The 12717-nt window shown below is 35.5% G+C and overlaps 1 protein-coding gene across 1 annotated transcript; it reads left to right on the forward strand.

The window, feature by feature from the left end:
* Positions 1–4083: 4083 nt before the first annotated feature.
* On the forward strand, positions 4084–10558 carry LOC102620376 (putative multidrug resistance protein). The gene is made up of 7 exons (XM_015531889.3): positions 4084–4114; positions 5293–5483; positions 5592–5646; positions 5916–6558; positions 6810–7350; positions 7432–9392; positions 9484–10558. The coding sequence occupies exons 1-7, from the start codon at positions 4084–4086 to the stop codon at positions 9857–9859; spliced, it is 3798 nt and encodes a 1265-aa protein (XP_015387375.2). The 3' UTR covers positions 9860–10558.
* Positions 10559–12717: the final 2159 nt, after the last annotated feature.

Below are 12717 nucleotides of genomic sequence, written 5' to 3' on the forward strand. Positions count from 1 at the left end.
AGAAATTAGAAAGTGCAATAGGAGTTATACAGTGCGACTGACGTGTATTGTTCGCAATGCACCACGACTTGTTTCTGACCACACGTGCAGGATTGTTACGAGCAAAGCCTTACTCCGGAATCGGCCCAGACAACTTAGATAAAAGCATATCTCTTGCCGTTGGGCTTGGTGGGCTGGCGTGTTGAGGGCACCACCATGAGCTCACATGGGCCGGAAACTTCTTCTTAATGTCGTTTTCGAATTAATATTTGAATATTCTTGAAGTGTAATATAATGATATGTTTATTAGATAGGAATGAGAATGAGAATGAGAATAAGAATTTCGGAACGAGAAAAAAAGATATGTTTATTTCTTCAAATGAGAGATGGATTGAGAATTAAAGAGGCAGTGCCCACCTAAAATTGGAAATTATTACTAGAGGTCTCATTGATGGGGAGGTAAGAATGAGAATCTCATTCTCTAAAGTAATCATATTAGTCCCACTTAAATTTTAAAATTCTCATTTTATTCTTCTTTATATTATTATTAATGACAATAATTAACTAATGTCAGTTTAGTAACTTATAACAATTCATTTTGATTCTAAAATAAAGTAAACACATTAATGACAATATAGTTTTTTCCGATTTTGATTTCCACATCTAAAGTAAACAGTTATTCTGATTCTCATTCTCCATTCCGATTCTAGTCCATTCCGATTACTGATCAATAAACACATTATAAATATTTACATATCTATCTAGAAAACTAGCAAATCCCAATTTGTGATATATTTATGTTAAAAAAACAAAAACAAAAAGCAACCCTTCCGTTGCATGAAAATGTGTTTGTTGAGGAAAGAATATAAAGGCTGTTTCAAGCTTCCCCTTTAGCTATCATGACTTTAGACCCCACTTAAGCAAACGGAAAAAATGAAGTATATGGCTTGAGTGGCGGCATTCCTGTGATATAAGTATGTTATACGATGGATTGAATATCATTTTTGATAAATTTTTAAGCTAATTTAAATAGGATAATTAAGCAGCATTTATTATTGTTTAGAGAAATTGACTCTAAAACTAAAAACCCCGGGTCTGTTCTTGAAAGATATTTTTTTTTTTGAAGAAGTAATGCATGCCACTGTTTCCCTGTCTATTTAATAAATGAAGTTCAAAGAGTCACGAACTAGAAGAAAAGCCTTCATTTATCAAAAAAGTTTGTAAGTAAATTTTAGGAAAAATAATAGAAAATAATCAATCTTAAACAAAAAGAAATTATAAGAGAAAGAGAAATTTCCCGATGGTAGAGAAAGAAAAAGATCCAATGAGTTGTTAGTCCAAGAGCGAGAGAGAGAGAGAAAGAGAATCCCCCTAGCGTGATTTTTCTGGAGTTTTATTGTAACACCCGTTATTTTTGTTATAATATTACTATTATATATCTATTTTATAGAATATAATATTTCAAGTTAATGTATTCAAGGATACTTTATTGTATTTTATTTTATTTCTTCTAAATCTCAAATCATTTATTTATTTATTTTATTTATTTATTAAAATACTTAGTTTAAAAAGGAAATAAATCCCTTAATGGGTAAGGGTTTTAAAAGGGTAAAATCTCGTTTAGTCCCTGTATTTTTATATTAGTACCCGTTTAGTCCCTAAATTTTTAAAAATACCTCAAAACATCTCCGACATTAAATTATTAGCACATTTCCTCTTACTTTTTTTACTTTAGGCTTAATTTTTACAATATTACCCTCTTACAATAAATATTTTTTTGGGCATTAGTAAAAAGAAAAAAATTAATTATCAATTGAATCTCAAAAAATAAAATAGAAACAAAATTAATATATGTTACTTTTTTAGAACATACTGCTGAGGAGTTAATATATTAATTTTTTAATAATGTCCAAAAAAATAGGTAATTTAATTTTTTTTACAATAAATTTTTTTGGACACATGTAAACTTTCACAAAAATTAATATATATTCTTTTTGGGGTTAAATTGATAATTTAATTTTTCTTTTTTATTAATTTCATAAAAAGAAACATTATTATAAGAGGGTAATATTGTAAAAGCAAGTCAAAGAAACAAAAAAGTAACAGCAGGGATGTCAATAATTTAAGAGTATGGATGTTTTGAGGTATTTTAAAAAATATAGGGATGAAACGATCTTTTACCCGTTTTGAAAAGGCTTGCCCTATAAAAACTTCCTCTATGTTATTTTGTTTCTCAAAACCATAAAGACTAATAAAAAAAAAGAATACAATAGACAACATATGAGGGAATTCATGTTTTTGAATAAGAAAAGAGGAAGATTTGATTGTGTTCATGTTTTCCATTAAAGAAGTTATTGAGCTTGGATTTTTTCTTGAAGGTAGGAAAGAATTTATAAGCCTTTAAACTTTTGATTTTGATTGTGATTTTTATGTAATTGATTGAATGATTTTGTATGTATTGTGTTTATAAAATTGTGAAAAGTTTAATCATGTATTGATTTATGTGTTATTGAGTGGAAGTAGTGCTGTTATATTATCTTGAAAACTGTAAACAGTATAGGTTAAACTTCATACGACTGTTGTTTTCATTGCGTTTCATGCATAAAACTTTATAATGATTAAAATGGACATCTTTATCTTTCTATCCATATGTTTATTGTTCAAAAACTCGTTTTATATAAATTGATTTGATTTTTCGAATTCGTAACATTGATGTTGGAAATTTTTTATTTTAAGCAGTAATTCTCACTTCGATAATTTATTTCATAATCCAAACGACTTCTGAAAATTCTAGGAATATTTATTACTGCACATAATATGTCTAGTTTCTGTGTGTTTAACTTCGTAATTTTTGACTTTATATAAAAATAACTAAAAATCATAGAGTTGGGCTGCCGCAATCCTGGAAACGGTTTTCTAGAATTGCGAGCGCTAATATTAAACGAGTTTGGGTTACTTTTTCATCAGTAAATGGCTTATAAATTTTTAATTCTGATTCCTTGTTGTCTCCTCTGATCTTCAAAGTTTGAATTACTATTTTTGAATATGTATAACTAAAGTTATGAATTTTGGAATCATCAGTCCTCTATTTGTATCGTCACTAAACAGTTTTTGTGTTTTTGTGGAAAAATCAGTTTACAGGGATGATTATGAACTCTAATTAATATTGTTAAATTTTGCATTGAATGCCAATACGTTTACAGTAGATTTTTGTGATATTTATGATTTTCCGACATGTTTATAGCTTGACAGAAGCAGTTAGTGATTTGATGTGTTTAATTAAGAGTACATGGTTTAAGGATTTTTGGGTTTTTTTTATCTAGGTCATAATTGAATAAGATATTGATAAGAATTTTGTCTTGATAATTATAGGCCAAGAGTGAGCTCGTGTGATTGGGATATTGTTGATTGCATTGGATCGAGGTAAGTGAATTCATGCATAATATTTATTATATGTAAATATTTATGAATAGAATAATGTTGTTCAAATGGATTGGCAATTTATGGTTTTGAAGCTATTTAAAATATTTTCTTAAATTTATTTTAAAAATAATTTAAAAATAATTATTTTTCTATGAAATATTTTTCCTTAAAAGTATTTGTAAAGCTTTGCTAATTCAATATCTTAAAAGTGTTTTATCGAAATATTACTGAATGATTGGTATTGAAAAACTAGAAACTATTTTAAGGTTTTGGCTCATTGTCCGTAGTTACTGTTGTTGATATTTTTGAATAACTAGTTGTATTGTGCGCACCTATTGACGATTATTGTGGGGTAAAGTACCCTAATTGAACTATTGGCCAGGTCATCGGGAGTATAAGTAACATATTGAACTATTAACCAGGTCACCGGGGATACAAGTGACACTACGTGGCATGAGCAAATTGAATGAAAGAAAGGTTTTATTGATAAATGATTTTTACGTTATAACTTAACTGATTATGAGTTACATATGATTATAAAATGATTACTGTTTTCCTGGCTTATAGTATTTCATAATAATGGTTATATACTTTTTCGTATTAGTAACTTTATGCATGAGTTTATTTAACGAGTTGACGGCTCACCCCTCGTCTCCAACATTTTGTAGATTGATTTTAGAGATGTGGGCTTTTGGTCTAGCGGAGAAGATTTGTTAGCTGAAAAACTTTGGCATTTTCTAAACGAATTAATTGTAGTTACTTTGATTAATTCTTAGAGCTAGTTTTTATTTTGGGGGATTATTGAGTTATTTATTATTTTGGAGAACATATTTTGGCTATGGACAACATTGACTTTATTTGGGATTAATTATAAGACTAATGTTATAAGGTTTCATTCCAAATTCCTATTGAGTTTTTTTTTTTTGGTGAATTTGGGGTGTTACATTTATAAATACTCGAAACCCACCACCTTAGATCGTGGCAATAACTATTTATGGATCAAATTCGTGCTCTGATTTTTTAGAGGAGATCTGTGGTAGTTTATTTTGATTGAGTCTTGCTTCCTGGTGACCTTTTTGTCGAGATGATCTGCTCGATGTCGCCAAATAATCTTCTGGTCAAGATGACATGCTCCAAGTGACCAAATAACATCCTAGTCGAGATGATGTACTAAAGGTCACCAAATAATATCCTAGTCGAAATGATTTGTTCAAGGTCACTAAAATTTTCTCTTTTTAATCTACCAACTAAAAGAAACTGTTTTGACTCGTTTGCCCGTAGCGTGGAACATGTATTTATTTTATTTTTGCCTAGAAATTCTACAAGATCTCTCTAGTCTGCATGTACTCCTAAAAGTTTCCGACTACATTCCAAATCTTGAATTATTCTGCTGCCGGATCCTCCAGAATATTTTGGATGTCACAATGATGCGACATTGCGAGGTGTTGTTAATGGAACATTGGCATTTTATGCAATGGTACTTACATATCATAGATTCCTTAATTAATAGATTACACAGCTATTAATTTAATTGTGACGACTGTATAAGAATGAAAGATAATAATTCTTGGTGTGTATGTGCTCTCTGGGTAGCCGGCAGCTAAAGAGAAAAACCCACAATTTACTAACCTGAGGCAGTTGGAATTATGGCAACCAACATTCTAAACGGACCAAGCACAAATGCTGGCTTAATCTAGAAGACAACCTGAATCTGCACATTGTCCTGAACTTGCAAGTTTTTTCTCTGTCCATTATTAACGGTAGCTATCTCTATAGAATTCCTTATATATATCAACATTAACGGTGCAAATTAGCCAATAATTTTAAGTTTAAATTGGATAATTAAATAACTTTGTTACCTGAACAAATTAATTAAGTTGTATATCAAAGCTAGTTATATGGGGACCAAAGGTGGCCTATTTCGGTATGCTGATGGCAAAGACAAATTGCTCTTGGCTTTTGGAACGGTGGGCAGCATCGGAGATGGGATGATGACTCCGCTCACTATGTACATTCTCAGCATGGTAATCAACGAGCTTGGGACTTCTGATATCTCAATCTCCATTGAAGCAGTTGACAAGGTACCTGAAAGTGATTCCTTGTGTAAATGATTTTCTTCCGTTATAATTGATTAACAATGCTTCTATTCCATAGCGTAATTAACAAGCTGCCTTTCATCCTTTATACAGTACGCGGTGAGGCTTCTCTGTGTTGCAATCTTTGTTGGGATATTTGCTTTCATTGGTACGTGAATAACTTTGTTACCATATCCTATTATTTGGGTTCGGTTGATCTCAAAAGTCATAACAAGAAACCTTTAGTCCGGTGATTTATATAGTATTATTAACATGTGGCGGGCTACTTTTACAGTTGCAAGCCTGCAACTCTCGCTAACTCTGGCCATTAGACCGCATGAGCTTAACAATTAGCTGGATAAACCTGGTTCATGTAGGAAACTTCGTATGCTTCCAGTTTAAGGATATGGCTGTATCATATATACATTCATTTTGCAGAAGGAATGTGTTGGACAAGAACTGCAGAGAGACAGGCATCTCGTATCAGGATGGAGTACCTGAAATCAGTCCTCAGGCAAGAAGTTGGTTTCTTCGACAACCAAACAAGTTCTTCCTCTACCTTCCAAGTTGTGACCAACATCACTTCAGATGCCCATTCCATCCAAGATGCAGTTGCTGAGAAGATACCCAACTGTCTTGCACACCTCACATCATTCATCGGTAGCATCTTGGTGGCATTCCTACTCTCTTGGCGACTGGCCCTGGCTGCTTTGCCATTCTCGCTCTTGTTCATCGTTCCAGGAATTGTGTTCGGGAAAGTACTAAAGGACCTTGGAGCCCAGGGTAAGGATGCTTATGAAGCTGCTGGTGGGATTGCAGAACAAGCCATATCATCTATTCGTACAGTTTATTCATTTGTTGGGGAGCACCAAACATTGAAAAGATTTAGCCTGGCTCTTAGGAAAAATATGGAGCTTGGTATAAAGCAAGGTTTGACAAAAGGATTGCTGCTTGGAAGCATGGGAATGACCTATGGAGCTTGGGCTTTCCAGTCTTGGGTTGGCAGCGTCCTTGTCACTGAGAGAGGCGAAAAAGGTGGCCTTGTTTTCGTTGCTGGAATCTGTACAATACTTGGAGGAGTGTAAGTTGCCTGCCTTTTTTTTCATTTTTTTCCCCTATCTTCTCTCTTATCTGTAGACTGTAGTATTTTCAATTTATTAGAAGGTCACATTTAAGTTCGTTAGAATTGTATTTTTCTTAGTTACCAGCACAAATTTTTCTCCGAAGAGAAATTGGAAAATCTGTGCAATGGCTTCAGGAATCACTTACCTGCCATAAACTGATAAACGTCTATGTTGAAACAGACTCACAGCCTCAATACTGCATTTTCAGGGGAATTATGAGCGCGCTGCCAAATCTCTCATTCATCTCCCAGGCAACAACTGCTGCTACCCGGATTTTTGAGATGATTGATCGAGTTCCAGTTATAAATTCTGAAGATGAAATTGGAAAAACTTTGGCGTACCTGAGAGGAGAAATTGAATTTAAAGATGTTGACTTCAGTTATCCGACGAGGCCTGATACCCCTGTTCTTCAACGATTCAATCTTTTAGTTGAAGCCGGGAAGACTATTGGCCTTGTTGGGAGCAGTGGTTCTGGCAAGTCCACAGTCATTTCTTTGCTCGAAAGATTTTATGACCCTGTCAGGGGAAACATTCTCCTTGATGGGCACAAAATAAAAAAGCTTCAGCTCAAATGGTTAAGATCCCAGATGGGTTTGGTTAACCAAGAGCCGATTCTTTTTTCAACATCCATAAAGGAGAACATTCTGATTGGCAAGCCAGGAGCTTCAATGGAAACAGTAGTAAAGGCAGCCCAGGCTGCAAATGTACATGACTTCATCATGAAGTTAAATGATGGCTATGAAACTAAGGTAAGCTGTGTTTTCTTAATCCAACAAAATTTGATTTCCATTGCACCAATTTATTTTGATGTAGCTTTATGTACTTATCAGGTTGGGCAATTTGGAGTTCAGTTGTCTGGAGGTCAAAAACAAAGAATTGCCATAGCAAGGGCTTTAATCAGAGACCCAAAAATTCTTCTACTTGATGAAGCAACAAGCGCTTTGGATGCAGAGTCTGAGAGAATAGTGCAGGAAGCCTTAGACCAGGCTTCACAAGGAAGGACAACGACTATTATCGCCCATCGCCTCTCCACAATTCGTAAGGCTGATTTAATAGGTGTACTTCAATCAGGGAGAGTAATTGAATCTGGCTCTCATGATGTGCTGATGCAAATGAACAATGGAGAAGGCGGCGCCTATAGCAAAATGGTGCAATTGCAGCAATCAGCAATGAGGAATGAAGTTGCATCTGGTTCCTATAATCCAACAAAAAGTAAAAGCCATCATAGCTTGATGAGTGCGCAGACTCCACACACACCAATTAACGAGGGATCAAGTTATCAAAATAGCCCGATCTACCCTTTTAGCCCTACGTTTTCCATCAGCATGACAGGTTCTTTCCAAATGCATTCCGTTGAAAACCAAAATGATAAAAACTTCCACGATAATTCTCATTCTCCTTCAAGCCTACTGCGGTTGCTGCGAATGAGTGCAATTGAGTGGAAGAGAACTTTACTTGGGTGCTTAGGTTCAGCTGGTTCTGGAGCAATTTATCCATCTTATGCGTACTGCTTAGGATCAGTTGTCTCAGCATACTTTATTAAAGATGATTCGAAGCTCAAATCAGAAACTAGACTCTACTGTCTCATCTTTTTAGGCCTAGCATTCTTAACTCTCATTGCCAATCTCATTCAGCACTACAATTTTGCAATCATGGGAGAGCATTTAGTTCAAAGAGTGAGGGAGAAAATGCTGGAAAAAATTTTCACTTTTGAAATTGGGTGGTTTGATCAGGATGAGAATACAAGTGCAGCAATCTGTGCACGACTAGCTAACGAAGCCCACCTGGTTAGGTCCTTCATTGCAGATCGTATGTCATTACTGATTCAGGTTTTCTTCAGTGCTTCACTGGCTTATACGCTTAGTTTGTTGGTTACATGGAGGGTAGCAATTGTTATGATTGCCGTCCAGCCTTTAAATATTGGGTGCTTCTATTCAAGAAGTGTTCTAATGAAAAGTATGTCTGAAAAAGCTAAGAAATCACAAAGTGAGGGAAGCCAACTAGCAAGTGAAGCTACCACTAACCACAGAACTATTACTGCATTTTCCTCTCAGGACAGGATATTGGATCTCTTCAGAGAAACAATGAAAGGCCCAAAAAAGGAGAGCATCAAACAATCATGGTTTTCGGGTATTGGCCTGTTCAGCTCTCAATTTCTCACAACAGCTTCTATAACTTTGACTTTCTGGTACGCAGGGAGGATAATGAATCAAGGATTAGTATCACCGAAGCAGCTTTTTCAAGCATTCTTCTTATTAATGAGCACCGGTAAAAATATTGCCGATGCAGGAAGCATGACTTCTGATATTGCAAAAGGGTCGAGTGCCATCAGAACAATTTTCACAATTTTGGATAGGAAAAGTGAGATAGACCCTGAAGATCCTAAAGCTAGCGAAGATATAGAAGAGCCTACAAAAGGATTCATAGAACTAAAGAATGTATTCTTCAGCTACCCATCAAGACCTGACCAAATGATTTTCAAGGGTCTTAGTCTCAAAATTGGAGCAGGAAAAACAGTGGCACTTGTGGGACAAAGTGGATCAGGAAAATCTACAATTATAGGACTAATAGAAAGATTTTATGACCCTGAAAGTGGATCAGTCACGGTAGATGAACGTAACATCAAGAGCTACAACTTGAGAAAGTTGAGGTCATGTATTGCGTTAGTGAGTCAGGAGCCAACACTTTTTGCAGGAACTATTCGCCAGAACATTGCTTATGGTAAAGAAGTTGTAACAGAAGCTGAAATAAGGAAAGCTGCAATTTCAGCCAATGCTCATGAATTTATAAGGTATTGTAATCTCTCTGAGATCATTACAAGTTTATAACCAGAACATTGCGTATACTTTTGTTCAAACGTATTTGTTTGATGGCTAATGCAGTTCCATGGAAGACGGTTATGATACCTACTGTGGAGAAAGAGGAGTCCAACTATCAGGAGGCCAGAAGCAGAGGATTGCACTTGCTCGAGCAGTACTGAAGAATCCCATGATTTTACTTCTAGATGAGGCAACCAGTGCCCTTGATAGCGCGTCGGAAAATCTTGTCCAGGAAGCACTAGAGAAGATGATGGTTGGAAGAACATGTGTTGTTGTAGCTCACCGGTTGTCCACAATTCAGAAGGCAGACAATATAGTGGTGATTAAGAATGGGAAGGTTGTTGAGCAAGGAACACAATCGAGTCTCCTCTCAATGGGGAATGGAGGTGCCTATTACTCTCTAATTAAGATGCAAGCTAGTCGCTCTCCTTACAGCTGAAGTGCTGCCATTATAAGCTGGAAATTTTGTTGAATATGTAAACTACTTCATAACGAATTTTCCAAGATTTGACATGAAAATCCACTTATCCACCTGCAAGTAAATACTTAGCATGACACAATTTTAAGGCCTGACGATGGTCAAATCTAGCAAAAATGAAAAGTCAGTTTCCCTAATAATGGATCTTACATATCACCCTGCTCCTGGTAAACTGCAACAAATAAATCCATGTGTTCTTTACATATTGCTTCTTATATATATCGTAGATAGAATGACATTACGTTGTATCGTTCCGTCATTGAAATATTAACTAACTGTAATATAGGTATGATCTTTACAATTGGAACAGACTATCTCTCTCGTTGGTTGAAGAAATAAACAACAATGTAAACTGGTAAAAAGATTATAAACTGGAATCCATCAGAGACGGAGCTAGCTATCAGAATTATAACCTGATCTGTTAATCATAAAATTATTATTGCTTCAGCAAGCCAAGTCTTTTTCTTCCACCTTTCATAGCTTTATTTGATCATCTGGCAATTCAAAGTGGGATCGAGGCATCAAGCTATTTGTAGTGTTCTTTTCTCTTTATCTTATACATCTGAAACTACCATCTGAACTGAATTGTTGGTGACCACATTCTTTTGCATCACTTTCATGATCTTTCAGCCAAAAAAAAAAAAAAAAAACACAGATCCCTGCTGAAAGTTAAATCATTAAAATAAATTGCCCAAACCAACCTTAGAATTACCAAGTACTAACGCGTGTAGCAGATGTAACTGAAACGAATTTGATCTGATTGTTGCCGATTTAAAGCAGATCCAAGATCCCAACCGACATGTGAAGCCAAATGAAAGCATATATATATGCACATCCCATATTCCATTAAAATCAAACAGTTATATCTGATCCCTCCACCAGATAGAAAGAATGTTTAGCTTTTGCTATTTATTGATTTCTGATTGTCATTTCTGCTGGATTTAATTAATTTTATGCAGCTACCATGTGCATCTAAAACATGACATATGCTAGAAACCAATCTACTTTTTCTGTAAGATTGGAAACAGTTGGAAATGCTTATCATGCATTTGACACGTTCCCTCTCTTGTGACAAATTTTGATGTTAAAAAAGCAAAACCGCGATTACTCGACATTGTTTGCAAATTCATCCTGTTCAAGATATCATACTATCATGGGGTGTTGGGGTGGGGGGGGGGGGGGTGTGGTGTTGTGTATTAATAGCTAATGTAGATACATATATAATAAGGGTTCAATTTTTGTTTTGCAAAAACGTTGTCGTCTTTTATACATGCCTAAACTTGTGCATATTGCCAAATAGGAATCCACTTTTGGTATAAATTAGAATTTACGCAACAGATAATTGCATGAATTATGCTTCAAGCTGCTAAACCATTAATTACATATAATAAAGAACATAAAAGTTCTGAGTTATTTGTCCAAGCTACAGGGAGAAGGAACAAGTCAAAGAAGAGAAGATGGTTAAATAATAAGCTTCCGCTACAGAACAAAGTGCATGGCGTACGTATCACAGAAAAAAATGGATCAGTAATGATTTAGTAAATGTCCTTGTTGTTTACGATTTCCTAAACTTTGTTATATAATGCCTCTGCCGTCGGAAGATGAAATATACAAGGGCCTAAATGGCTAAATACAAAAGAACTGGGCATAGCCAATTGTTGGTTTTGCAACTTGCAAGTACTATAATAATTATTATTATTTTATGGCCTGTAATAGAACGAGCAACCTAACAACAATATTTTACAAGAGATTACAAGAAACTTAATACTTAAATTTTTTAAAGAAATGCCTGTTCTTTTTCAACGACGGGGACATATAATTATCCATGGGTTTGTTTGGACAAAATAAAGTGCAGATAAAATATCTAGCTTATGCTAATCTTTAATAGTTGAAAAAGATGAGTCCTGTGCCACCAACATCAGAAAACACCAAATAGATGAGTTGTTTTGATGTAACTTGATCTTTGATTTCAGAATTAACTAGAATTTTCCATTGCCCTTTCTGTAATTGGATGCTTCAGTCATTCGTCATGACCTCTCACTACTCAATAGTGTGAACCTGTACGTTGCTTTTAACCTTAATTCATGTAATTTCAACCGTCAAACGGTTTTGCGTTCGCTTCAGCACAACCTGCCTATTGCTATTCCAGTCCAAGCATCATTACATGGACCCATTCTCCGCTTATTTTCTGGTTCAAGTCAACATGTATTTATTCAAAAGAATCACCAATTTCACACCCATTTCTGAAACCGTCGTGAAATTCGCCAATTTGTTCAACACGTCGTGCTTCTTCAAAGTTTTTAAACTTGTTTTTACGAGTGATGATTCGCGACAGCTAGTTTTGGCAACATGATAACGCACAGCCTAAACCTCAAGAGGAATTAGCCTTGCCCATGGCCCGTCACCAAATATCTCATTGTCTCTTTCCGCTCTTTCTTAATTTGTTGGTTAACGCGTCAGGCCACCCACCCGTACGCTCCAATGTAAAGCTAAAAATTGAAAACTCCTACTGGCTGTGGGGGGGTCGGGGGAACGGAGTGGATCCCACCCCCTTTTGTCAATTTACTAAGATACCCTTATGGGGGTGTGTAGTGTGTACCTTATCTCACAAGTCACAAGCCGCAATATGATCGAGTAGTACTCGCTGTTTTCCCTCCATGCCAGCGCACATAGACATGCTCTTCCTTGTCCGCTCACGACCTCGGGCAATCGTACTTCCTTGTGCCACGTGGCAAGATCCCATTGCTACTTTCTTACCCCCATTTTTCCCTATATAATAACCCCTCCTCCACTCTTCACGCAATCAAGCCCTCTCTTAA

This window comes from Citrus sinensis, chromosome 4, assembly GCF_022201045.2.
Source record: "Citrus sinensis cultivar Valencia sweet orange chromosome 4, DVS_A1.0, whole genome shotgun sequence".
Lineage (NCBI taxonomy): Eukaryota > Viridiplantae > Streptophyta > Magnoliopsida > Sapindales > Rutaceae > Citrus > Citrus sinensis.

Coding starts and splice junctions, on each gene's coding strand:
- LOC102620376 (XM_015531889.3), top strand. CDS start 4,084: ATGTGGGCTTTTGGTCTAGCGGAGAAGATTT. Junction 5,647..5,915: donor TGGGATATTTGCTTTCATTG/GTACGTGAATAA, acceptor TTCATTTTGCAG/AAGGAATGTGTTGGACAAGA. Junction 9,393..9,483: donor AATGCTCATGAATTTATAAG/GTATTGTAATCT, acceptor TGGCTAATGCAG/TTCCATGGAAGACGGTTATG.